General features: G+C 42.3%; 2 protein-coding genes across 2 annotated transcripts; both read left to right on the top strand.

The window, feature by feature from the left end:
- Nucleotides 1-1,612: 1,612 nt before the first annotated feature.
- On the top strand, nucleotides 1,613-2,542 carry LOC308243366 (olfactory receptor 2AP1-like; the record flags this gene model as incomplete). Its single annotated transcript, XM_080658669.1, has 1 exon — nucleotides 1,613-2,542. The coding sequence occupies one exon, from the start codon at nucleotides 1,613-1,615 to the stop codon at nucleotides 2,540-2,542; it is 930 nt and encodes a 309-aa protein (XP_080514795.1).
- Nucleotides 2,543-20,451: 17,909 nt separating this feature from the next.
- On the top strand, nucleotides 20,452-23,126 carry LOC308243349 (glutamate dehydrogenase 1, mitochondrial-like; the record flags this gene model as incomplete). Its single annotated transcript, XM_080658653.1, is given in 2 exon segments — nucleotides 20,452-21,385; nucleotides 21,388-23,126. Coding segments are annotated over 2 exon segments (1,680 nt in total). The 3' UTR covers nucleotides 22,134-23,126.
- Nucleotides 23,127-24,902: the final 1,776 nt, after the last annotated feature.

Here is a 24,902-nt window from a genome sequence, read left to right as displayed (position 1 = left end):
CTCCAGCTCTGTGGCTGCTGCCATTTTTCTTGGGACTTATTTATCTTCTATAATTGAAACTTTGCAGCCTTGAGTGGAGGCCTGGCCAGCCAGGGTGTGTGGAAAGCTTGGCTTACTCCATTGCTGGGAAAACCCAAGCCTCCTGCTTGCTCTGTGGCCACAGCCATCTTGGTTGGGTTAATTTGCATACTCATTCCTGATTGGCTGGTGGGAGTGGCTTGTGGGTGTAGCAGAGTGATGGTTAATTTGCATATTACTCTTTTATTAGATAGGCTTTCTTATTGCCTCCTAAAAGCCCTCAACTATGAGCTTAACATAGTTAGCTTTTCTTCTCACACTAAGACCAAGAGAGTGATGGAAATGAGACACCACTGCCAAATTAGCAGATAAAAGGTCAAAAGTCAGTTTTCAAACACACTAAATGGAGAAAATGATAACTTAGGCATTGGGTTAGAACAGCCGTGGGCAAACTACGGCCCACGGGCCGGATCGGGCCCGTTCGGCTATTCTATCCGGCCCTCAGAGCCGAAAGAGCGGAGGGTTCTCTTGCTCTCCCCTCCGCTCCTTCACCAGCAGCAGTGTTAACATGGCAACGTCAGGAAACACGGCCGCAGCTCCTTCTTCTGAGTGGGCGGATTTATATTCCCCATTCAGTAGAAGGAACAACCTCTCAATCTTCCAGAGGCTCCTTGTAATGCCCGCGGACGGGTCTCCCGACATCACCCTGGGAATGCGTAGACACGTTATCGTGGTGATGTAGGGAGACATGCCCCTGGAGAGCACAGTATCAGAGCATTAGCTAAAAAGGAGACCAACAACACTGTTCCCACTGAAGCTGATGTTTTAAAGACCAAAAACCTTTCAACCCAGTCTACATTGCCATCTACATCTACGTCCCGGGCATAATTTGGAAGTTGCACTAAAGAAAATGTTTAATTTACTGTTTACACATTTTGTTCTTTTCTATTTGTTTTAGTTTTAAATTATTTTATTATATTTAAGTTTAATTTGAAAGGCTTTTGTACCTTCCTTTATTAGGCAATTTTATTTTGCCTTTGCCATCTTCAATATAAGGTATGTTATTGTGCTATGATTCCTCCATTTTTTGAAGTTTCAAATTATAATAATTAGTGTTTACATTCTTCTTGTTAAAATGTTTGAAATGAATAAAACTATTGAAATAAAAAAAAAAAAGACCGTACCCTTTTATGTAATGATGTTTACTTTGAATTTATATTAGTTCACACAAACACTCCATCCATGCTTTTGTTCCGGCCCTCCGGTCCAGTTTAAGAACCCATTGTGGCCCTCAAGTCAAAAAGTTTGCCCACCCCTGGGTTAGAAGATACGCTAAGAAAGTACATGAAGAGCCTGAAAAGGAGCCATGGAGAAAAATCCTCGTACGTGGAAATTTAACAAAAATTCTTGTAAAGAGGCAGCCTCTATCCAATAGAAAATCTCATTTGAGTCAGATTCACAGAGGGTGGGGGGCAAAGCTGTTCAATCAATTCAACAAAAAATCCTTAGCCTCCCCTGAATGCTCCTGTGCTCTTCTTCCCTTCTAAACACCAACTTTGTTCCTTTGTACCTTCCTAGGCTGTAAGAGTTAGCGATGAAAAACCAAACCTTTCCGACAGAATTCATTCTTCTGGGACTAACAGACATCCCAGAAATTCAACTTGTCATCTTTATACTTCTCTTCCTGACCTACATATTTAGTATTATTGGAAACATGGCCATCATCACCCTCACACTACTGGACTCCCACCTCCAGACTCCCATGTATTTCTTCCTCCGGAATTTCTCCTTTTTAGAAATTTCCTTCACAACCACTTTCACTCCTAGGCTACTGTTCAGCATCTTAACTGGGAAGAAGACCATCAGCTTTGCCGGTTGCTTCACTCAGTATTTCTTTGCCATACTCCTTGGGGCCACAGAGTTTTACCTTCTGGCTGCCATGGCTTATGACCGCTATGTGGCCATATGTAAACCGCTGCATTACACAACCATTATGAGCAGCAGGGTTTGCACCCAGCTGGTTCTCTGCTCCTGGCTAGGTGGTTTCCTGATCATCATATCCACAATCATCTGGACCAGTCAGCTGGATTTCTGTGCCTCCAACATACTGAATCATTATTATTGTGACTATGGGCCCCTCATAGAGATATCATGCTCAGACACAAGACTTATGGAGCTGGTTTACTTTATTTTAGCATTTATGACCTTAGTGGTCACTCTGGTGCTGGTGAGTATCTCCTATACAAACATCATCTGGACCATTCTGAAGATCCCCTCTGCTCAGCAAAGGAAAAAGGCCTTTTCCACGTGTTCTTCCCACATGATTGTCATTTCCCTCTCTTATGGCAGCTGCATCTTCATGTACATAAAACCCTCAGCAAAGGAGGGAATTGCCTTCAATAAGGGAGTCGCCCTGCTCAATACCTCAATAGCCCCTTTGTTGAACCCATTCATTTACACTCTAAGAAATAAACAAGTAAAACAAGCTTTCAAGGATGTGATCAGGAAGATTATGACTCTTTAATGAACATAAAGACCTCTGCTGGAGGCTAAAGCAAACAGCAATTAGCATAAAAGTGCAAAAGAGACACTGGAAGGCCAATGGACTTCGATATTCAGCAAGGCTGAATATCAGCTTGACTGCCCTGCTGTGATTGCAATGGCTCAAGGCAATTTCCTGACCTGATACTTTACATTGCGTACCAAACTTTACCTTTGATCTGCCTGTATGCATTGCTAAAGGGCAAATGTGTACTCAAAGTGAATAAAAAGCAGATGGGACTGGTCTCGGGAGCCTCTTCAAGAAAGACTCCATCTGGCCTCCACCCCTTAATAATTCATATTTTTGTCTAGCATCTTTATTTGTGAATTGGCCCCTCCTTCACACCGTGAACCCCGCCATGCTGGTTGCGGCATACCTCAAACTCAAAGAAAAATCTGAACACATTCGTAAAGTTCTTCTCCATGAAAACACAAGAGAACTTCTCTAACACCCACCTTATTAAAATAATATCTAAGATTAATTTATTATGAAAAGATATCAAAGTTATATTTCAAACTTGACAATGAGGGGGAAATCTTCCCCACCCCCCCACAAAAAAAAAAAAAAAAAAAAAAAAAAAAAACAGCTTAAATATTTCTTTTTAGATCTGAGCACTTCCGGCGCCAGACAGTCACCATGAAGTTCAACCCCTTCGTGACCTCGGACCGCAACAAAAACCACAAATGCCACTTCAAGGCCCCCTTGCGCATGCACCCCAAGATCATGTCTTTCCCACTCTCCAAGAAGCTGCAGCAGAAGTACAACATCCACTCCATGCCCATCCGCAAGGACAATGATGTCCAGGTGGTTTGAGAACATTATAAAGGTCAGCAAATCGACAAGGTAATGCAGGTGTACAGGAAGAAACATGTCATCTGCATGGAGTGGGTGCAGTGTGACAAGGCTACGGCACACCTGTCCACGTGGGCATTCACCCCAGCAAGGTGGTTATCACCAGGCTAAAACTGGACAAAGATCGGGAAAAAATTCTTGAACACAAAGCCAAATCTTGACAAGTTGGAAAAGAGAAAGGCAAATATAAGGAAGATCTTATTGAGAACATGCAGAAATAAATGTAACCTGTTGGGCAACCACGGTTTAGCTGTAGGTTTTTAGCCTGGTGTGTATTCCTTTAAAATTGTTCAAGATGTCTCTGGAATATTTTGTTTTCTTCCTGGTTTGTTATTGATATGTGGCTCTGTATATCTATTCTGCTGTTTGGATTAATTTTATGAATAAAAATTGGAAATGTTTCTTAAAAAACAAATATTTCTTTCTAGCAAATAGATTTTTGAACCAGACATTTTAAAAATTTTCAAAAATGTGAAACAATACCAATCTTCTCGGAGGGAATAATGGCGGCGGAATAGACAGACGTGTTCCGAGCCTTGTCCCGGAGCAGAAAGAAAGAACAGCTGAGGGTCGCACAAGGAGTGTTTGTTGGCTGGTTGGGAGACAGCTGAACTCCAGAAGGAGGTGGGGGACTGCTGAACGGGGTTCCCCTGACCTGGCAGCACCAACTGCGGCTGGGTCCCCTCCCGGAGCTGCGGGCTTGGACGCGGAGTCTGCGCCATCTTGATCCGGAAAGTGGAGCTTATCTGAAGCCTGAGAATCCACAACGGCGGCACCCCAGGAACAGCTGCGAGCCCCAGAACAACGCTCCCCAACTGGCGCAAGCACACGGGTTCAGAGGAGCTCTACACTCCACCACGGAAAGGTCAGATTTCGCCTGGGATAAGGTGAGGTCTCTGGTCCCGGCGGGAGAGAGGAACGCGCGTTTTGCGGGAGCTGGAGGACCAGGGAAGTCTGTGCCTAGAAAAATCCGTGGCTGTAGGGGCTGGTGTGATCTGTGATTGTGGAAAGGGGTCCTCAGAGCTGCTAAGAGAAGGGCACTCTAAAAAGCAACCCATTTTGATCTGAAGTGCAGGGACACCCTAAGAATTTCAGGCAGTCCAGACTTACGCGCAGCCCCTGCGTTCCCTGGGTGCCTGGGCTTACGCGGAGTCCCGGAGTATGCACAACTGGGCTTTTTCCTCTTGAAATTCTTCCTTCTGATTACTAAGCCCAATACATAGGATCACCCAGTTGGGGACACCCTGGGAGACTGCAGGGGAAGGTTGTTTTTCTGGAACCTGGGGATCGGAGCGGGGAGTGACCATCAGAGAGTCAGCTCTGAGGCAGACCACTCCCACAGGCCGGTGACGAGTGCCACAGAGAAAGAAGGCTCTAACACTGCCTAGAGAGGCCATAGATAGACCCGGAAGTTAATCCAGAAACACTGCCACCCAGGGGCTGAATCACAAATCGACTCTTGTGTAATCAAAAATAAAGGAATACGAGAAATTAAGACACACCGCCTGCTTAAAATCAGGACTGGCTTACAACACCGAAGAGCAGTGGATCGCAGGGAACTGCAATACTGTCTGGACTGAGAAACAGGCGTGCCAAACAGAAAAACAGAGGAAGTGAATGACCTTCACTACTTCACATTTTATTTTTACCTTTTATTTTTTTATTTTTTTTTTTTTTTATTTTCATTTTTTGCATCTTTTAATCAAGAAACTTTTTTTTTCTTTTTTCATCACTTGATTTTACCTTTTTAATGATTACATTTTTATTTTCAATCCGTATTATTACTACTGCTATTTTATCTTTTTTTTTTTTTTTAAAGTGTCATTTTATTTTCTCTTCATTTTATTTTGGGATTAGGGTTCTACATTCTATTTTTATCTTTCCTTTAGCATCGTTTTACTCTATCTCAACTCTACCTTTAGGCCATCACTCTCTTCCTAACCTCCTCCTTTTCAGTGTCCTGTTTATATTACCCTTTTACTGCTTTAGATTTTCCCTATTCTTTCTGTTTACCCCTTGTTAAAATTTCACCCTACTTACATATCTAATCTCCAATCCTCTGCTCCAAGTCCACATACACCTCTCCCTTCGCTGTCTGAGCTATCCATAAACTTGTCCTTCTCTCTGTCCTTTTGTTGTTGTTTGCTTGAATGTAGATTATATCCAATTTTTATGCTTTTTTGTGAGATTGTTTTGCTTATTCTTCTTTTGTTTATTTTTTTGTTTGTTTTGTGCTTCAGCTTTCCCTTGCCTCACTCCATATTAGTTGGTGTGGTAGTTTGTACTAATCCCCAGGCACTTGTTGCTGGCATTTTCTGGGATTAGTGATTGTTCTATTGGAGTTTTATCCCCAATATATATAGTCTGTTCCCCTTTCTCTCTTAGTCACTTTCTTGTCTCTCTTACTTTTTTTTTTTCTCTTTACTTTCCCTTTTCCCAATTTCATTTTCACACTCCTTTTTTCTTTCTTTCTTTCTTTCCTTTTTCCTCTTCTTCTTTCTCTCCTATCACCTAATTTGCCTTTCTCTGGTGGTCACCTTTATTGGAGGTTAATAATATCGTGAATACATTCCTGTTCAGTGCCTTGTGAGTTGTACCTGGTAGTGCTGTATTTTGTGCCTTTAAATCAACCCAGGAGAGAGAGAACTACATAACCAGACACCCAGAGAAGAGAGACCATGGGGAGACAAAGAAGCAGCCCGCATATGAAAGAAAAGCAGGCATCACCAGAAAAGGAAGTAAACGAAATGGAGGCAAGCAACCTTCCAGAGAAAGAATTCAGAGAAATGGTCATAAGGTGGCTGAAAAGAATGGAAGACAAATTCGACAATATGAGCAAGAACCAAGAGGAAATGAAGAAGAACCAAGAAGAAATGAAAAATGACATCGCTGCCGTAAAGAACTCAATAGAAAGCATCAAGAGTAGACTAGAAGAAGCAGAGGACCGCATCAGTGAGCTAGAAGACAAGATGGAAAAAAATACCCAAGAAAAGCAACTTCTAGAAAAAAAAATTAAAAGGCAGGAGGAGAGTCTAAGGGAACTTTGGGACAACACGAAACAAAACAACATCCGCATAATAGGGGTTCCAGAAGGAAAGGAAGCTGAGCAAGGAATAGAAAAACTCTTTGAAGAAATAATGACAGAAAATTTCCCAGATATAGGGAAGAAAAAACCCACACAAATCCAAGAAGCTCACAGAGTCCCAAGCAAAATGAACCCCAAAAGACCGACACCAAGGCACATTATAATTAAATTGGCAAACACCAATGACAAAGTAAGAATCTTAAAAGCAGCAAGAGAGAGACAGAAAGTTACATACAAAGGAACCCCCATCAGACTAGCAACTGATTTCTCAACAGAAACTCATCAGGCCAGAAGGGAATGGAATGAAATATACAAAGTCATGCAAAGGAAGGGTCTGAATCCAAGAATACTGTACCCAGCAAGGCTGTCAATCAAAATTGAAGGTGAAATCAGGAGCTTCACAGACAAAAAAGGACTAAGGGAATTTATTACCACCAAACCAGCAATGCAAGAAATGCTAAAGGGTCTGCTGTAAAAAAAAAAAAAAAAAGAAAGAAAGAAAGAAACAGGAAGCGAAGAAGTAACACAGGGGTAAAGAATAGGAATGGCGACAAATAAGTACCTATCAATAATAACTTTAAATGTAAATGGATTAAATGCCCCAATCAAAAGACATAGGGTAACGGATTGGATAAGAAAACACGACCCATATATCTGCTGTCTACAAGAAACCCACCTCAGAAAAAAAGATGCACACAGACTGAGGGTGAAGGGATGGAAAAAGGTTTTCCAGGCAAATGGAACTGAAAAAAAAAGCTGGGGTAGCAATACTTATTTCTGACAAATTAGATCTCAAACTGAAGGACATAACAAGAGATAAGGAAGGCCATTTCATAATACTAAAGGGAGCAATCCAACAAGAAGAAATAACTCTGGTAAACATATATGCACCCAATACAGGAGCACCCAAATACATAAAAAAACTCCTGGAGGATATCAAGGGAGAGATTGACAGCAATACAATCATAGTAGGGGACTTTAATACCCCACTATCACCACTGGACAAATCCTCTAAACAAAACATCAGCAAAGAAACATCAATCCTAAATGACTCACTAGACCAGATGGAATTAATTGACATCTTCAGAACATTTCACCCCAAAGCCACAGAATATACATTCTTCTCAAGTGCACATGGGTCATTTTCAAAGATAGACCATATGTTGGGACATAGGCAAAGTCTCTTCAAATTCAAGAAGATAGAAATCATATCAAGCATCTTCTCAGACCACAGTGGCATAAAACTGGAAATCAACTACAATAAAAACAACCCAAAGAAATCAAACACATGGAGACTAAACAGCATGCTATTAAACCATGACTGGGTTACCAGAGAGATCAAAGAAGAAATAAAAAACATCATGACAACAAATGACAATGAAAACACTACAATCCAAAATCTATGGGACACAGCGAAAGCAGTCCTGAGAGGGAAGTTCATAGCTCTACAAGCCTACTGCAAAAAACAAGAAACAGGGGTAATAAATTACCTAACCCAACAACTCAAAGAGTTAGAAAAAGAGCAACAAGAAAAGCCCAGTGTAAGCAGAAGGAAGGAAATAATAAAGATCAGAGCACAGATAAACGACATAGAGACCAAAGAAACAATACAAAAGATCAACAAAACCAAGAGCTGGTTCTTCGAAAGGATAAACAAGATTGATGAACCTCTAGCCAGGCTCACCAAGAAGCAAAGAGAGAGGACCCAAATAAACAAGATCAGAAATGAAAGAGGTGAAATAACAACAGATCCCGCCGAAATACAAAGGATTGTTAAAAAATACTACGAACAACTCTATTCCAACAAACTGGACAACCTGGAGGAAATGGACATATTCCTAGAAAAATATAACCTTCCAAAACTCAATCAGGAAGAATCTAAACAGCTCAACATGCCAGTAACTATGGAAGAAATTGAAGCAGTCATCAAAGAGCTTCCAGCAAACAAAAGCCCGGGGCCAGACGGCTTCACAGGAGAGTTCTACCAAACATTCAAGGAAGAACTAAAACCTATCCTCCTCAGACTATTCCAAAAAATTCAAGAGGAAGGAACACTTCCAAGCTCATTCTATGAAGCCAGCATCACCCTAATACCAAAACCAGATAAAGACAACACAATGAAGGAGAATTACAGGCCAATATCCCTCATGAATGTAGATGCCAAAATCCTCAATAAAATTCTAGCAAATAGGATCCAGCAGTACATCAGAAAGATCATACACCATGACCAAGTAGGATTTATCCCAGGAATGCAAGGATGGTTCAATATCCGCAAATCAATAAATGTGATACATCACATAAACAAATTGAGAGATAAAAATCACATAGTCATATCAATTGATGCAGAAAAAGCATTTGACAAAATCCAACACCCTTTCTTGATAAAAACTCTCAACAAGCTGGGAATAGAAGGATCATACCTCAACATAATAAAAGCTATATATGATAAACCCACAGCTAACATCATACTCAATGGGCAAAAACTAAAACCATTTCCCCTAAGAACAGGAACAAGACAGGGATGCCCACTCTCACCACTCCTGTTTGACATAGTACTGGAAGTATTAGCCACTGCAATTAGACAAGAAGAAGAAATAAAAGGCATCCAAATTGGAAAAGAAGAAGTAAAGCTGTCCTTATTTGCAGATGACATGATATTGTACATAAAAAACCCGAAAGACTCCATCAAAAAACTAACAGACTTAATAAATGAATTCGGCAATGTAGCAGGATACAAAATTAACACCAAGAAATCTATGGCATTTCTATACACCAACAATGAACTTACAGAAAGAGAGACTAAAAAAGCAATCCCATTTTCCATCGCACCAAAAAAATTAAGATACTTAGGAATAAACCTAACCAAGGAGGTAAAAGACCTATATGCGGAAAACTACAGGACACTGAAAAAAGAGATAGAGGAAGATGTAAACAGATGGAAGAACATACCATGTTCATGGATTGGTAGAATCAACATCATTAAAATGTCCATACTACCCAAAGCAATCTATAGATTCAATGCACTCCCCATTAAAATACCAACGGCGTATTTCACAGACCTAGAAAGAACTCTCCAAAAATTCATCTGGAATAAAAAAAGACCCCGAATAGCCACAGCAATGCTGAGAAAGAAGAATAAAGTAGGAGGGATCTCAATACCAGATTTCAAGCTGTATTACAAAGCCACTGTCCTCAAAACAGCCTGGTACTGGCACAAGAACAGACATATAGATCAATGGAACAGAATAGAGAATCCAGATATCAACCCAAACCAATATGAGCATTTAATATTTGACAAAGGAGGCATGAGCATACAATGGAGTCAAGACAGTCTCTTTAATAAATGGTGTTGGGAAAATTGGACAGATACATGCAAAAAAATGAAACTAGATCACCAACTTACACCATACACAAAAATAAACTCAAAATGGGTACAGGACTTAAATATAAGACGGGAAACCATAAAAATACTAGAGGAATCCACAGGCAGCAAAATCTCAGACATATGCCAAAAGAACTTTTTCAGTGATACTGCCCCTAGGGCAATGGAAGCCAAACAGAAAATAAACAAATGGGACTACATCAAAATAAAAAGCTTTTGCACAGCAAAAGAAACCATCAACAAAACAACAAGAAACCCCACTGTATGGGAGAACATATTTGCAAATGGTATCACTGATAAAGGTTTAATTTCCAACATCTACAGGCAGCTTATACAACTTAATAAAAGGAAGATAAAGGATCCAATAAAAAAATGGGCAACGGACCTAAATAGAATCTTTTCGAAAGAAGACAGAAGGAAGGCCAAGAGACACATGAAAACATGCTCAAAGTCACTAATTATCCGAGAGATGCAAATCAAAACAACAATGCGATACCATCTCACACCTGTCAGAATGGCTATCATCAACAAATCAACAAACGACAAGTGTTGGCGAGGATGCGGAGAAAAAGGAACCCTCGTGCACTGCTGGTGGGAATGCAGACTGGTGCAGCCACTGTGGAGAACAGTATAGAGTTTCCTCAAAAAACTGAAAATGGAACTCCCATTTGAACCAGTAATCCCACTCCTAGGAATATATCCTAAGAAACTAGAAACACCAATCAGAAAGGATATATGCACCCCTATGTTCATAGCAGCACAATTTACAATAGCTAAGATTTGGAAACAGCCTAGGTGCCCGTCAGCAGATGACTGGATCAGAAAACTATGGTACATCTACACAATGGAATACTATGCTGCCGTTAAAAAGAAGGAATTACTACCATTTGTAGGCACTTGGATGGAATTAGAGAACATTATGCTAAGTGAAATAAGCCAGTCAATGAAAGAAAAATACCACATGATCCCACTCATTATGGGATAATGAAAAACATTATAAACTGATGAACAAAAAGATAGTTACAGAGGCAGTAAAGCATCAAACAGACTGTCAAATTACAGGGGTAAGGTTAGGGAGAGGTGGGGGAAATAAGAGATCAACTGAAGGACTTATATGCATGTATATAAGAGTAACCAACGGATGCAAAACATTGGGGGGTGAGGGCATGTATGGGAGTGGGGTGGGGGTGGGGGGCAATGGTAAGATATGTACACATATAATACCTTAATAAAAATATGAAAAGAAAAAAAAAATAAAATAAAATAAAATTTAAAAAATAAATAAAGTGGGTTTTTTATAAAAAAAAAAAAAAATATACCAATCTTCTCATTATGTTTTTGAGATTATAGTTATGTTAAATAAAAATATATTATGTTTTAAGATGTGTTTATTATAGTAATTTAAAACAAATTAATATATAGATTTTTTAATTTCTCAGTTTTGATTTCTAATCCAATCTAATAAAAGAGTAATATGCAAATTGACCATCACTCCAACACATGATGGCTGCCCCAATGTGTTCAAAGATGGCTGCCCCCATGTGGACACAAGATGACTGCCACAAGATGGCCAGCAGGGGAGGGAAGTTGGGAGGGACCAGGCCTGCAAGGGAGGGCAGTTGGGGGCGATCAAGCCTGCAGGGGAGGGCAGTTAGGGGTGACCAGGCCGGCAGAGAAGGGAAGTTTGGAGGGACCCAGGCCTGCAGTGGAGAGCAATTGAGGGGGACCAGGCCTGCAGGGGAGGGCAGTTAGGGGTGACCAGGCCGGCAGGGGAGGGCAGTTAGAGGCAAACAGGCTGGCAGGGCAGCAGTTAGGCATCAATCAGGCTGGCAGGGGAGTGGTTAGTGGGTGATCAGGCTGGCAGGCAGAAGCGGTTAGGGGCAATCAGGAAGGCAGGCAGGTGAGCAGTTGGGAGCCAGTAGTCCTGGATTGTGAGAAGGATCCCACATTGGAGAGGGTGCAGGTTGGGCTGAGGGACACACCGCCCCCCCCCCATGCATGAATTTCATGCACCGGGCCTCTAGTATGATATAAAATAATATAGATATAACCCCTTAGTAGATCAATTTTTATAGGAAAAAGATGTAGCTATATAACCTTGTTAGTCTATGTACAAAAGAGGACTATCTGAATAAAATTAATGGTGTTGTCCACAAGACTGGTGGTCTTGGGCTTATTGATAAAGTTTAGCTTTACAAACGAGGCTCTTCATTTTATCAAAGTCTTTAGAAAGTTGTCCAAACATATTATCAGAAATACTAGACAATTTCCAGAATAATCTAGTAATTACATCTTGCAATAAAGCTCTACTCTTGCAATAAAGGCCATCCTTTCTCAAGTTTGAGATAATTTTCTTTCTCATTTTTTTGCTCTGAAAATTCTAAAAATCTCTTCTTTAGACACTTACTACAAAAACTATCTCTGGTTGTAGGGTTGATATTTCTGGCTCTAACTCTCCTTCAGTCATGAAACTGAAATGAAAACTATTACCAGGGGTATCCCTAACAGAGTGAATATCCAATCTCTTCTTAAGGGAAGATTCAGAAGAGTAGGAATCTTGAGTTATGTTACCAAAACCTATAGGGCTCCTTGAGGGTGCCTGAGCTGTAGGGGACATATTTTGTAGATGAACCTTAGGAGGCTGAGAGTGAAAGGGCTATCTAAGGATGCCTTAGAAAACAGCATCCAAATATTTTAAGAATTTTTTAAAGCAAATTACCTAATTTTTTTAGAAGCAGCTGGCTTTTGTTATTGTTATTTTTCAGATAAGCCAAGTGGATGCAAATTCCAATAGATTGTCTCTGTAACTGATTCCCAAGGTCAGATCTTTGCAAAGCACCCCTTGGTGCTTCTTTAGACCAGTGATTTTCAATCTTTTTCAACTGATGACACACATAAACTAATTATGAAAATCCTGCAGCATACCAAAATATATATTTTTCCCATCTGACAAAAGAAAAATAGGTATATTTTTGATTCATTAATACCAGACAGCTATTGTTGTATTGTCTGTTGTCATCATTTTTATTTGATAGTCTAAGAGAAAATAGGTCAATGTCGCTGACTAAATAGTCACATATTGCATATTTTAAAAAACTTTCTGGCACACTGGTTGAAAATCACTGCTTTAGACCAAAAGCTGAAGAACAAGTAGTTCAGAATATTGAGCCTCTGCCCTGGCCAGTTTGGCTCAGTCGATAGAGAGTCGGCCTGTGGACTCAAGGGTCCCAGGTTCGATTCCGGTCAAGGGCATGTACCTTGGTTGCGGGCACATCCCCAGTAGGAGGTGTGTGGGAGGCAGCTGATCGATGTTTCTCTCAAATTGATGTTTCTAACTCTCCCTCTCCCTTCCTCTCTGTAAAAATCAATAAAATATATATTTTTTAAAAAGAATATTGAGACTCTTTCTCCAAAGGCTCCTAACTCCTGTTTCTGCATGGTTTTTAATTAAATAACTTAAAGATTTGGGCATGGAAACAGGATGGAAAGATACACACCCTGGCTTGGCCCAGCCCTGTTGTCTGCCTTGGATCTGAGCAGTCCTGTGGATGTGCCCTTCAAATTTCTAGAAGCCCAGCAATCATTCTACAAATATATTTGCCTGCCTACATTGTTCTCAGTGCTGAAGTTATTATGGAGCCTTTTTCCTTCTCTTCACATTGCTGGCTGCAGAAGAAAAAAAAAAAGAATTGGTTTTTCAGAGGGTAGTTAAAATGGGGAGGACGTAGAAACCTATTTGATCATAAGGTGTCTACATTTTATTTGAAGTGGTAAAATCTTGATTCTAAGTGGACTGGGGAAAGTTAAGCATGTATATTGTAATTTCAACATAATTAACTTTAAAAATTAAATAAAGATATAATCAAAATCACAATCTATACTAATAAAAGGGTAATAAGCTAATTAGACTGGGAGACCTTACGGACGACCTTACGGACCTACTTCCGGACAAAGCCGTGGCTGGGAGGGCTGAGGCAAGCCACCAAGGCTGGGAGGGCCCATTGCAGAGCCCCAGCCAGGTGGGCAGGGCCTCCCTCTGTGCAGCATTGATCACAGAGCCCTGGCAGGATGGGCAGGACAGGCAGGGCTTCCCTGCGGGCAGCAATTAATCGCAGGGTGGGCAGGGCCTCCATGTGGGCGGCAATCAATGGTGAGCCCAGGCCTGGTGGGCAGGCCTTCCTGTGGGCAGGGATTAATGGCGGAGCCCAGGCCTGGTGGGCAGGCCTCCCTGTGGGCAGCAATTGATTGCAGGGTGGGCAGGGCCTCCCTGTGGGCGGGAATCAATGGTGAGCCCAGGCCTGGTGGGCAGGCCTCCCTGTGGGCAGGGATTAATGGCGGAGCCCAGGCCTGGTGGGCAGGTCTCCCTGTGGGCAGGGATTAATGGCGGAGCCCAGGCCTGGTGGGCAGGCCTCCCTGTGGGCAGGGATTAATGGCGGAGCCCAGGCCTGGTGGGAAATGCCTGCCTCTGCTCTGTCATTGATCCCAGAGCCCCAGCCGGGTGGCCAGGGCCTCCCTCTGTGCATCATTGATCAAAGAGCCCTGGTAGGGTGGGCAGGCAGACAGAGGGGGGGCAGTTGGGGGTGAGCAGGCAGAGGGGGGGCAGTTGGGGGTGAGCAGGCTGGCAGGAGGGAACAGTTGGGGGTGAGCAAGCTGGCAGGCAGAGTGGTTAGGGGCGATCAGGCAGGCAGGCAGGCAGTTGAACGGTTAGGAGCCAGCAGTCCCAGATTGCGAGAGGGATGTCCGACTGCTGGTTTAGGCCCGATCCCACACAGATTGGGTCTAAACCGGCAGTCAAACATCCCCCGAGGGGTCCCAGATTGGAGAGGGTGCAGGCTGGGCTGAGGGACACACACCCCATGCACAAAGTTTGTGCACCGGGCCACTAGTAAATAAATAAATGAGTTTAAATGGAATACTAAAAAAAATCAAATAACCCAAAAGTAGGCATGAAAAGGGAAATAGAGGAACTAAAATAGAGGAAATAAACATAATAAATAATAAATGATGGACATAAACCCAAACATATCAATAATTATACTGAGGCAGGATAGTAAGCTAGGAATATTCCTTAGCAAGTGGAATTGGGAAACTGAGACAGAGAGCTGAACAAACTGGCCCAGCAATTTACAGCAGATACAGAAGGTCACTTCCCTAGAGATAACATCTAGGCCTCAGGTGTATTTCATCTTCAAGCCCAGAAAAGCAGCAAAACCAGGTAGGTGAAGCCAGGACCAGCTGCAATGACTAATAGTGCTGACCAATCAGTGGAGACCACAACCCTGAGAGGGCACACCTGGAAAAAATGGTAAGTGTTGTATTGAGATCTCCCTAAAGCCCTCCCCTAAACGCCCAGCCTTCAAAGGCCCCCATCCCGAGCTCTCCCTTTCTGGACTATGCCTGCACCTTTTCCTTCCCCTTTTCTTTCCCCCACAGGTGTGCATCTCCTAAATTCTAAGGGTCCCCATGAGATTTGCAACCAGGAGAGCAATGGGTAGCAGCAGCTCAGCCCAGGCTAACCCCCTGAACCTCTCTGACTTCTCAGTGAGCCGGAGCAGCCCTGCCCAGGCTCGTTTCTTTCTAGAGAACCAGACATTTCTAGTGAAGCACAAGACCTTATCTTCCCTAACCAAGGACACTTGAGAGTAAATGGTTTACACTTCTCCTTCCTACCCAGAGAATAAATAGCTTAAATCATCCTGGTCAGAGAAATAGAAAAGAAATCGAAGTAATGCCATTTGTGCCAGCCAAACCCAAGAATGGATGAAGTCTGGGGAATAACTAACAACAACAACAACAATTAGAGTCAAACAAATCCAAGATAAAGGCAAAGCTAACCAGAAAATGACCCTGGTCCCTCTATGCCTCATTTTGGTACATCAGCATATTAAAGAACACACCTGGAAAGCTGGTGAATATTCTGCTAAAACCCTCCCTGAGACCTTTCCTCAGATTCCTGCTCCAAAAGAGAGATGAAAAGCCTCAAGACAAAGACCCAGGCGGGTTCTCTCTGGAGCACGGCCATGATGCCTTTCTCTTCCTCAGGCATGAACATTCTCCTAAACTCTAAGAGTCCCCATGAGACTCGCAATCAGGGGAGCATCAAGCAGCAGCAGCTCATCCCGGACTTACCCCCTGAACCTGACTCCAACACCCCTTTCCTCTGACTTTTTCATGAGCTAACAGCAGCCTGCCTTGTCTCACTCCCGTCACTGTGACCTTTACTTCTCCGTGAGCTAACAGGAGCCCCGCCTCAGCTCACTTCTTTCCTATAGTATTCTAGAGAGCCAAAGCAGCCCTGCCAGGGCTCTCTCCTGTTGCTGCTTCTATCTTAAGCCCTTCCTTTGTTTCAGTGTCCCCAGCTTTAATAAATGTCCTCTCAAAGTCACCTGGACTCATGAAATCTTTCCACGTACTACAGGCCAACACGAGGCAGATCCACTCTGAGCCTGGTCCCTTTCCAGTGAGTGACAAGAAGACCTTCTAAATGTGTATGCACTTAACAACACAGTTACAAAATATATAAGTAAATTATAGAAATGTAGGCCTGAAACCTATATAATTGTATTAACCAATGTCACTGCAACAACTTCAATAAAAAATAAAAAATTGCATATATGTAAAAACTTGAATAACGGAAAGAAGAAACAGAAAATCCACAATTATAATTGATGACTTTGATGTATCTCTCTCTCAGTAACAAATATAATTATTGGTCAGAAAATAAGCAAGGATATAGAACTGAACACCATCAATCAGCTGGATATAACTGACATTTATAGAACACTACACCTAAAAACAGAACACACAGTCTTCTCATATATGCATGGAATATTTAACAAAATAGACCAGACCCTGGATTATAAAACAAACCTTAGCAGATTTAAAAGAATTGAAATAATATAAAATATATTTATCCCTAGCTGGTTTGGCTCAGTGGATAGAGCGTCGGCCTGCGGACTGCAGGGTCACGTGCCTGTGTTGTAGGCTCAATCCCCAGTAGGGGGTGTGCAGGAGGCAGCCCATCAATGATTCTCTCTCATCATTGATGTTTCTATCTCTCTTCCTATCCCTTCCTCTCTGAAATCAATAAAAATATATGTTTTTAAAAATAAATAAAGTATGTTTATAATGGAATTAAACTTGAAATTAATAACAGAAATATTACTAAAATTTTTCAAGCTGTTGGAAACTAAACAACACACTTCTCTATAATTCATGGGCCAAAGAGAAAATCTCAAGGGAGATTAGAAAGCATTTTGAACTGAATGAAAATGGAAAATACAATATATCACAAATTGAGGGAATAATGGCGGCGGAATAGACAGACGTGTTCCGAGCCTTGTCCCGGAGCAGAAAGAAAGAACAGCTGAGGGTCGCACAAGGAGTGTTTGTTGGCTGGTTGGGAGACAGCTGAATTCCAGAAGGAGGTGGAGGACTGCTAAACGGGGTTCCCCTGACCTGGCAGCACCAACTGCGGCTGGGTCCCCTCCCGGAGCTGCGGGCTTGGACGCGGAGTCTGCGCCATCTTGATCCGGAAAGTGGAGCTTATCGGAAGCCTGAGAATCCACAACTGCGGCACCCAAGGAACGACTGCGAGCCCCAGAACAACGCTCCCCAATTGGCGCAAACACACGGGTTCAGAGGAGCTCTACACTCCACCATGGAAAGGTCAGATTTCGCCTGGGATAAGGTGAGGTCTCTGGTCCCGGCGGGAGAGAGGAACGCGCGTTTTGCGGGAGCTGGAGGACCAGGGAAGTCTGTGCCTAGAAAAATCCGTGGCTGTAGGGGCTGGCGTGATCTGTGATTGTGGAAAGGGGTCCTCAGAGCTGCTAAGAGAAGGGCACTCTAAAAAGCAACCCATTTTGATCTGACGTGCAGGGACACCCTAAGAATTTCAGGCAGTCCAGACTTACGCGCAGCCCCTGCGTTCCCTGGGTGCCTGGGCTTACGCGCAGTCCCAGAGTTCGCACAACTGGGCTTTTTCCTCTTGAAATTCTTGCTTCTGATTACTAAGCCCAATACATAGGATCACCCAGTTGGGGACACCCTGGAAGACTTCAGGGGAAAGTTGTTTTTCTGGAACCTGGGGATCGGAGCAGGGAGTGACCATCGGAGAGTCAACTCTGAGGCAGCCCACTCCCAAAAACCGGTAGTGAGTGCCACAGGGAAAGAAGGCTCTAACACTGCCTAGAGAGGCCATAGATAGACCCGGAAGTCAATCCAGAAACACTGCCACCCAGGGGCTAAATCACAAATTGACTCTTGTGTAATCAAAAATAAAGGAATACAAGAAATTAAGACACACCGCCTGCTTAAAATCAGGACTGGCTTACAACACTGAAAAGCAGTGGATCGCAGGGAACTGCAATACTGTCTGGACTGAGAAACAGGCGTGCCAAACAGAAAAACAGAGGAAGTGAATGACCTTCACTACTTCACATCTTATTTTTACCTTTTATTTTTTTATTTTTTTATTTTTTTTTATTTTCATTTTTTGCATCTTTTAATCAAGAAACTTTTTTTTTCTTTTTTCATCACTTGATTTTACCTTTTTAATGATTACATTTTTATTTTCAATCCGTATTATTACTACTGCTATTTTATCTTTTTTTTTTTTAAGTGTCATTTTATTTTCTCTTCATTTTATTTTGGGATTAGGGATCTACATTCTATTTTTATCTTTCCTTTAGCATCGTTTTACTCTATCTCAACTCTACCTTTAGGCCATCACTCTCTTCCTAACCTCCCCCTTTTCAGTGTCCTGTTTATCTTACCCTTTTACTGCTTTAGATTTTCCCTATTCTTTCTGTTTACCCCTTGTTAAAATTTCTCCCTACTTACATATCTAATCTCCAATCCCCTGCTCCAAGTCCACATACACCTCTCCCTTCGCTGTCTGAGCTATCCATAAACTTGTCCTTCTCTCTGTCCTTTTGTTGTTGTTTGCTTGAATGTAGATTATATCGAATTTTTATGCTTTTTTGTGAGATTGTTCTGCTTATTCTTCTTTTGTTTATTTTTTTGTTTGTTTTGTGCTTCAGCTTTCCCTTGCCTCACTCCATATTAGTTGGTGTGGTAGTTTGTACTAATCCCCAGGCACTTGTTGCTGGCATTTTCTGGGATTAGTGATTGTTCTATTGGAGTTTTATCCCCAATATATATAGTCTGTTCCCCTTTCTCTCTTAGTCACTTTCTTGTCTCTCTTACTTTTTTTTTTCTTTACTTTCCCTTTTCCCAATTTCATTTTCACACTCCTTTTTTCTTTTTTTCTTTCTTTCTTTCTTTTTTCCTCTTCTTCTTTCTCTCCTATCACCTAATTTGCCTTTCTCTGGTGGTCACCTATATTGGAGGTTATTAATATCGTGAATACATTCCTGTTCAGTGCCTTGTGAGTTGTACCTGGTAGTGCTGTAGTTTGTGCTTTTAAATCAACCCAGGAGAGAGAGAACTATATAACCAGACACCCAGAGAAGAGAGACCATGGGGAGACAAAGAAGCAGCCCGCATATGAAAGAAAAGCAGGCATCACCAGAAAAGGAAGTAAACGAAATGGAGGCAAGCAACCTTCCAGAGAAAGAATTCAGAGAAATGGTCATAAGGTGGCTGAAAAGAATGGAAGACAAATTCGACAATATGAGCAAGAACCAAGAGGAAATGAAGAAGAACCAAGAAGAAATGAAAAATGACATCGCTGCTGTAAAGAACTCAATAGAAAGCATCAAGAGTAGACTAGAAGAAGCAGAGGACCGCATCAGTGAGCTAGAAGACAAGATGGAAAAAAATACCCAAGTAGAGCAACTTCTAGAAAAAAAAATTAAAAGGCAGGAGGAGAGTCTAAGGGAACTTTGGGACATCACGAAACAAAACAACATCCGCATAATAGGGGTTCCAGAAGGAAAGGAAGCTGAGCAAGGAATAGAAAACCTCTTTGAAGAAATAATGACAGAAAATTTCCCTGATATAGGGAAGAAAAAACCCACACAAATCCAAGAAGCTCACAGAGTCCCAAGCAAAATGAACCCCAAAAGACCGACGCCAAGGCACATTATAATTAAATTGGCAAACACCAACGACAAAGTAAGAATCTTAAAAGCAGCAAGAGAGAGACAGAAAGTTACATACAAAGGAACCCCCATCAGACTAGCAACTGATTTCTCAACAGAAACTCATCAGGCCAGAAGGGAATGGAATGAAATATACAAAGTCATGCAAAGGAAGGGTCTGAATCCAAGAATACTGTACCCAGCAAGGCTGTCAATCAAAATTGAAGGTGAAATCAGGAGCTCCACAGACAAAAAAGGACTAAGGGAATTTATTACCACCAAACCAGCAATACAAGAAATGCTAAAGGGTCTGCTGTAAAAAAAAAAAAAAGAAAGAAAGAAAGAAACAGGAAGCGAAGAAGTAACACAGGGGTAAAGAATAGGAATGGCGACAAATAAGTACCTATCAATAATAACTTTAAATGTAAATGGATTAAATGCCCCAATCAAAAGACATAGGGTGAGCCCGCGCCGGGCCGTCCTTCCCTCCCATGGTCCCGAGCCTCCGAGAGCGCCTCCGCCCACCGCCATGTACCGCTGCCTGGGCGAAGCGCTGCTGCTGTCCCACGCCGTGCCCGCCGCCCTGGGCTCCGCAGCAGCCGACTCGGCGGCGCTGCTGGGCCTGGCCCGCGGGCAGCCCGCCGCCGCCGCCGCCCCGCAGCCCGAGCTCCCGCCGCCCACCCGGCGACACTACAGCGAGGCGGCTGCTGACCACGAGGACGACCCTAACTTCTTCAAGATGGTGGAGGGCTTCTTTGACCCCGGCACCAGCATCGTGGAGGACAAGCTGGTGGAGGACCTCAGGACCCGGGAGAGCGAGGAGCAGAAGCAGAAGCGGGTGCGCGGCATCCTGCGGATCATCAAGCCCTGCAACCATGTGCTGAGCCTGTCCTTCCTTATCCGGCGTGACGACGGCTCCTGGGAGGTCATCGAGGGCTACCGGGCCCAGCACAGCCAGCACCGCACGCCCTGCAAGGGAGGTATTCGTTACAGCACTGACGTGAGTGTAGATGAAGTGAAAGCTTTGGCTTCTCTGATGACATATAAGTGCTCAGTGGTTGATGTGCCATTTGGGGGTGCCAAAGCTGGTGTTAAGATCAACCCCAAGAACTATAGCGATAACGAGTTGGAAAAGATCATGAGGAGGTTCACCATGGAACTGGCCAAGAAGGGCTTTATTGGTCCGGGCATTGATGTGCCTGCCCCAGACATGAGCACGGGTGAGCGAGAGATGTCCTGGATTGCGGACACCTATGCTAGCACCATCGGGCACTATGATATTAATGCCCATGCCTGTGTCACTGGCAAGCTCATCAGTCAGGGTGGGTTCCACGGACGGATCTCTGCTACTGGCCGGGGAGTTTTTCATGGAATCGAAAACTTCATCAATGAAGCTTCTTACATGAGCATTTTAGGAATGACACCAGGGTTTGGAGATAAAACATTTGTTGTTCAGGGATTTGGTATGTGGGCCTGCACTCGATGAGATATTTGCATCGCTTTGGTGCTAAATGTGTTGGTGTTGGTGAATCTGATGGGAGTATATGGAATCCAGATGGCATTGACCCAAAGGAACTGGAAGACTTCAAATTGCAACATGGCTCAATCCTGGGTTTCCCCAAGGCAAAGCTTTATGAAGGGAGCATCTTAGAGGCCGACTGTGACATACTGATCCCTGCTGCCAGTGAGAAGCAGCTGACCAAGTCCAATGCACCCAGAATCAAAGCCAAGATCATCGCTGAAGGTGCCAATGGGCCAACAACTCCAGAAGCCGATAAGATTTTCCTGGAGCGGAACATCATGGTTATTCCAGATCTCTACCTGAATGCCGGGGGAGTTACAGTATCTTACTTTGAGTGGCTGAAGAACCTAAATCATGTCAGCTATGGCCGTTTGACCTTCAAATATGAAAGGGATTCTAACTACCACTTGCTCATGTCGGTTCAGGAGAGTCTGGAAAGGAAATTTGGAAAGCATGGTGGAACTATTCCTGTTGTGCCCACATCAGAGTTCCAAGACAGGATATCGGGGGCGTCTGAGAAAGACATCGTGCACTCTGGCTTAGCCTACACCATGGAGCGCTTGGCCAGGCAAATCATGTGCACAGCCATGAAATATAACCTGGGATTGGACCTGAGAACTGCTGCCTATGTCAATGCCATTGAGAAAGTCTTCAAGGTGTACAATGAAGCCGGTTTGACCTTCACATAGATGGATTGCCACTGACTTCTTTACTACCCTCTTCCCCTCTTCATCCGTAGACCTATCACAAGTTTACATGTAACCACAGATCTTTCTCTCATTGCTTATAGACAATGGACAACATTCTCATAGGTCGATTCAAATGAGACCCTTAAGAAAAGAGAAATTAAAGTTAGGGGATCGTGTGCAAAACTAAAAGTAGATGCCAGAGAGCCATTTGGGTGTATCAGCAAAAGAGCTCAATTCTATAGATTACAAACAAAAATAAATGCTGTTTCTCTTTATGCATTTTATTCTTTTAGAATAAAATAAGTACATGCTGCTGTAATAAAATTGCCTTTAATCACTTACTAAGCCTAACCTTGACTAAGCAGTGAATGCCTGTAAACATATTGAATGAAAAAGTTAGTATTTTTATAACACAGTATAATTTATAGTATGTTGTCCAACAAACAAAAAGCCCAATGGAGAGTTAGTTATCTTCTTTCCTATCATTGCATAGCAAATGATGACACCTATTTCTGTTGTGTGAAACTGTCAGAATTTATTAACCACACTGATGACATATAGTCCAAAGAATACAGTAACCTCCTTATGTTAATTAATTGCTCTTCTCTTTTCAAAGTCTATTGTGTTGCCTGATTGAACAATAATTCAAATAGAGTGTCCCAGAAAAAAACCGCTTGGGCTCCCTCTTTGGAGTCTGGCTGGCAGCTGTGAGCATTGCCAATAATGGCCCAACTCACCCTGACTTTGTGTCCCCTTCCAGGGGCCTCCCCTTTGGCACAGCTTCAACAGCGGCCTGGAGACAGCCTGAGGTTGGTGGTTGTGTTTTGCCAGGGCCTTTTAAATAGTAGTGTCCCAATGAAGTGCTAGATATTATTTATGTAAGAATGAGCTTTTTCTTTTTTTAACAATATCCTTTCAGAAATTTCTAACTACTTTGTAACTGCATGACTTAACCTGGTGATAAAAGCAGTTATTAAAAGTCTACCTTTTCAAAAAAAAAAAAAAAAAGACATAGGGTAACGGATTGGATAAGACAACACGACCCATATATCTGCTGTCTACAAGAAACCCACCTCAGAAAAAAAGACGCACACAGACTGAGGGTGAAGGGATGGAAAAAGGTTTTCCAGGCAAATGGAACTGAAAAAAAAGCTGGGGTAGCAATACTTATTTCTGACAAATTAGATCTCAAACTGAAGGACATAACAAGAGATAAGGAAGGCCATTTCATAATACTAAAGGGAGCAATCCAACAAGAAGAAATAACTCTAGTAAACATATATGCACCCAATACAGGAGCACCCAAATACATAAAAAATCTCCTGGAGGATATCAAGGGAGAGATTGACAGCAATACAATCATAGTAGGAGACTTTAATACCCCACTATCACCATTGGACAAATCCTCTAAACAAAACATCAGCAAAGAAACATCAATCCTAAATGGCTCACTAGACCAGATGGAATTAATTGACATCTTCAGAACATTTCACCCCAAAGCCACAGAATATACATTCTTCTCAAGTGCACATGGATCATTTTCAAAGATAGACCATATGTTGGGACATAGGCAAAGTCTCTTCAAATTCAAGAAGATAGAAATCATATCAAGCATCTTCTCAGACCACAGTGGCATAAAACTGGAAATCAACTACAATAAAAACAACCCAAAGAAATCAAACACATGGAGACTAAACAGCATGCTATTAAACCATGACTGGGTTACCAGAGAGATCAAAGAAGAAATAAAAAACATCATGACAACAAATGACAATGAAAACACTACAATCCAAAATCTATGGGACACAGCGAAAGCAGTCTTGAGAGGGAAGTTCATAGCTCTACAAGCCTACTGCAAAAAAACAAGAAACAGGGGTAATAAATTACCTAACCCAACAACTCAAAGAGTTAGAAAAAGAGCAACAAGAAAAGCCCAGTGTAAGCAGAAGGAAGGAAATAATAAAGATCAGAGCACAGATAAACGACATAGAGACCAAAGAAACAATACAAAAGATCAACAAAACCAAGAGCTGGTTCTTTGAAAGGATAAACAAGATTGATGAACCTCTTGCCAGACTCACCAAGAAGCAAAGAGAGAGGACCCAAATAAACAAGATCAGAAATGAAAGAGGTGAAATAACAACAGATCCCGCCGAAATACAAAGGATTGTTAAAAAATACTATGAACAACTCTATTCCAACAAACTGGACAACCTGGAGGAAATGGACATATTCCTAGAAAAATATAACCTTCCAAAACTCAATCAGGAAGAATCTAAACAGCTCAACATGCCAGTAACTATGGAAGAAATTGAAGCAGTCATCAAAGAGCTTCCGGCAAACAAAAGCCCGGGGCCAGATGGCTTCACAGGAGAGTTCTACCAAACATTCAAGGAAGAACTAAAACCTATCCTCCTCAGACTATTCCAAAAAAATCAAGAGGAAGAAACACTTCCAAGCTCCTTCTATGAAGCCAGCATCACCCTAATACCAAAACCAGATAAAGACAACACAATGAAGGAGAATTACAGGCCAATATCCCTCATGAATGTAGATGCCAAAATCCTCAACAAAATTCTAGCAAATAGGATCCAGCAGTACATCAGAAAGATCATACACCATGACCAAGTAGGGTTTATCCCAGGAATGCAAGGATGGTTCAATATCCGCAAATCAATAAATGTGATACATCACATAAACAAATTGAGAGATAAAAATCACATAGTCATATCAATTGATGCAGAAAAAGCATTTGACAAAATCCAACAC

The sequence above is a fragment of the Plecotus auritus genome (genome assembly GCF_963455305.1).
Source record: "Plecotus auritus genome assembly, chromosome: 3".
NCBI lineage: Eukaryota > Metazoa > Chordata > Mammalia > Chiroptera > Vespertilionidae > Plecotus > Plecotus auritus.
Note: the sequence above shows the minus strand (reverse complement) of the source record. Positions and strands in the feature narration are given on the sequence as shown.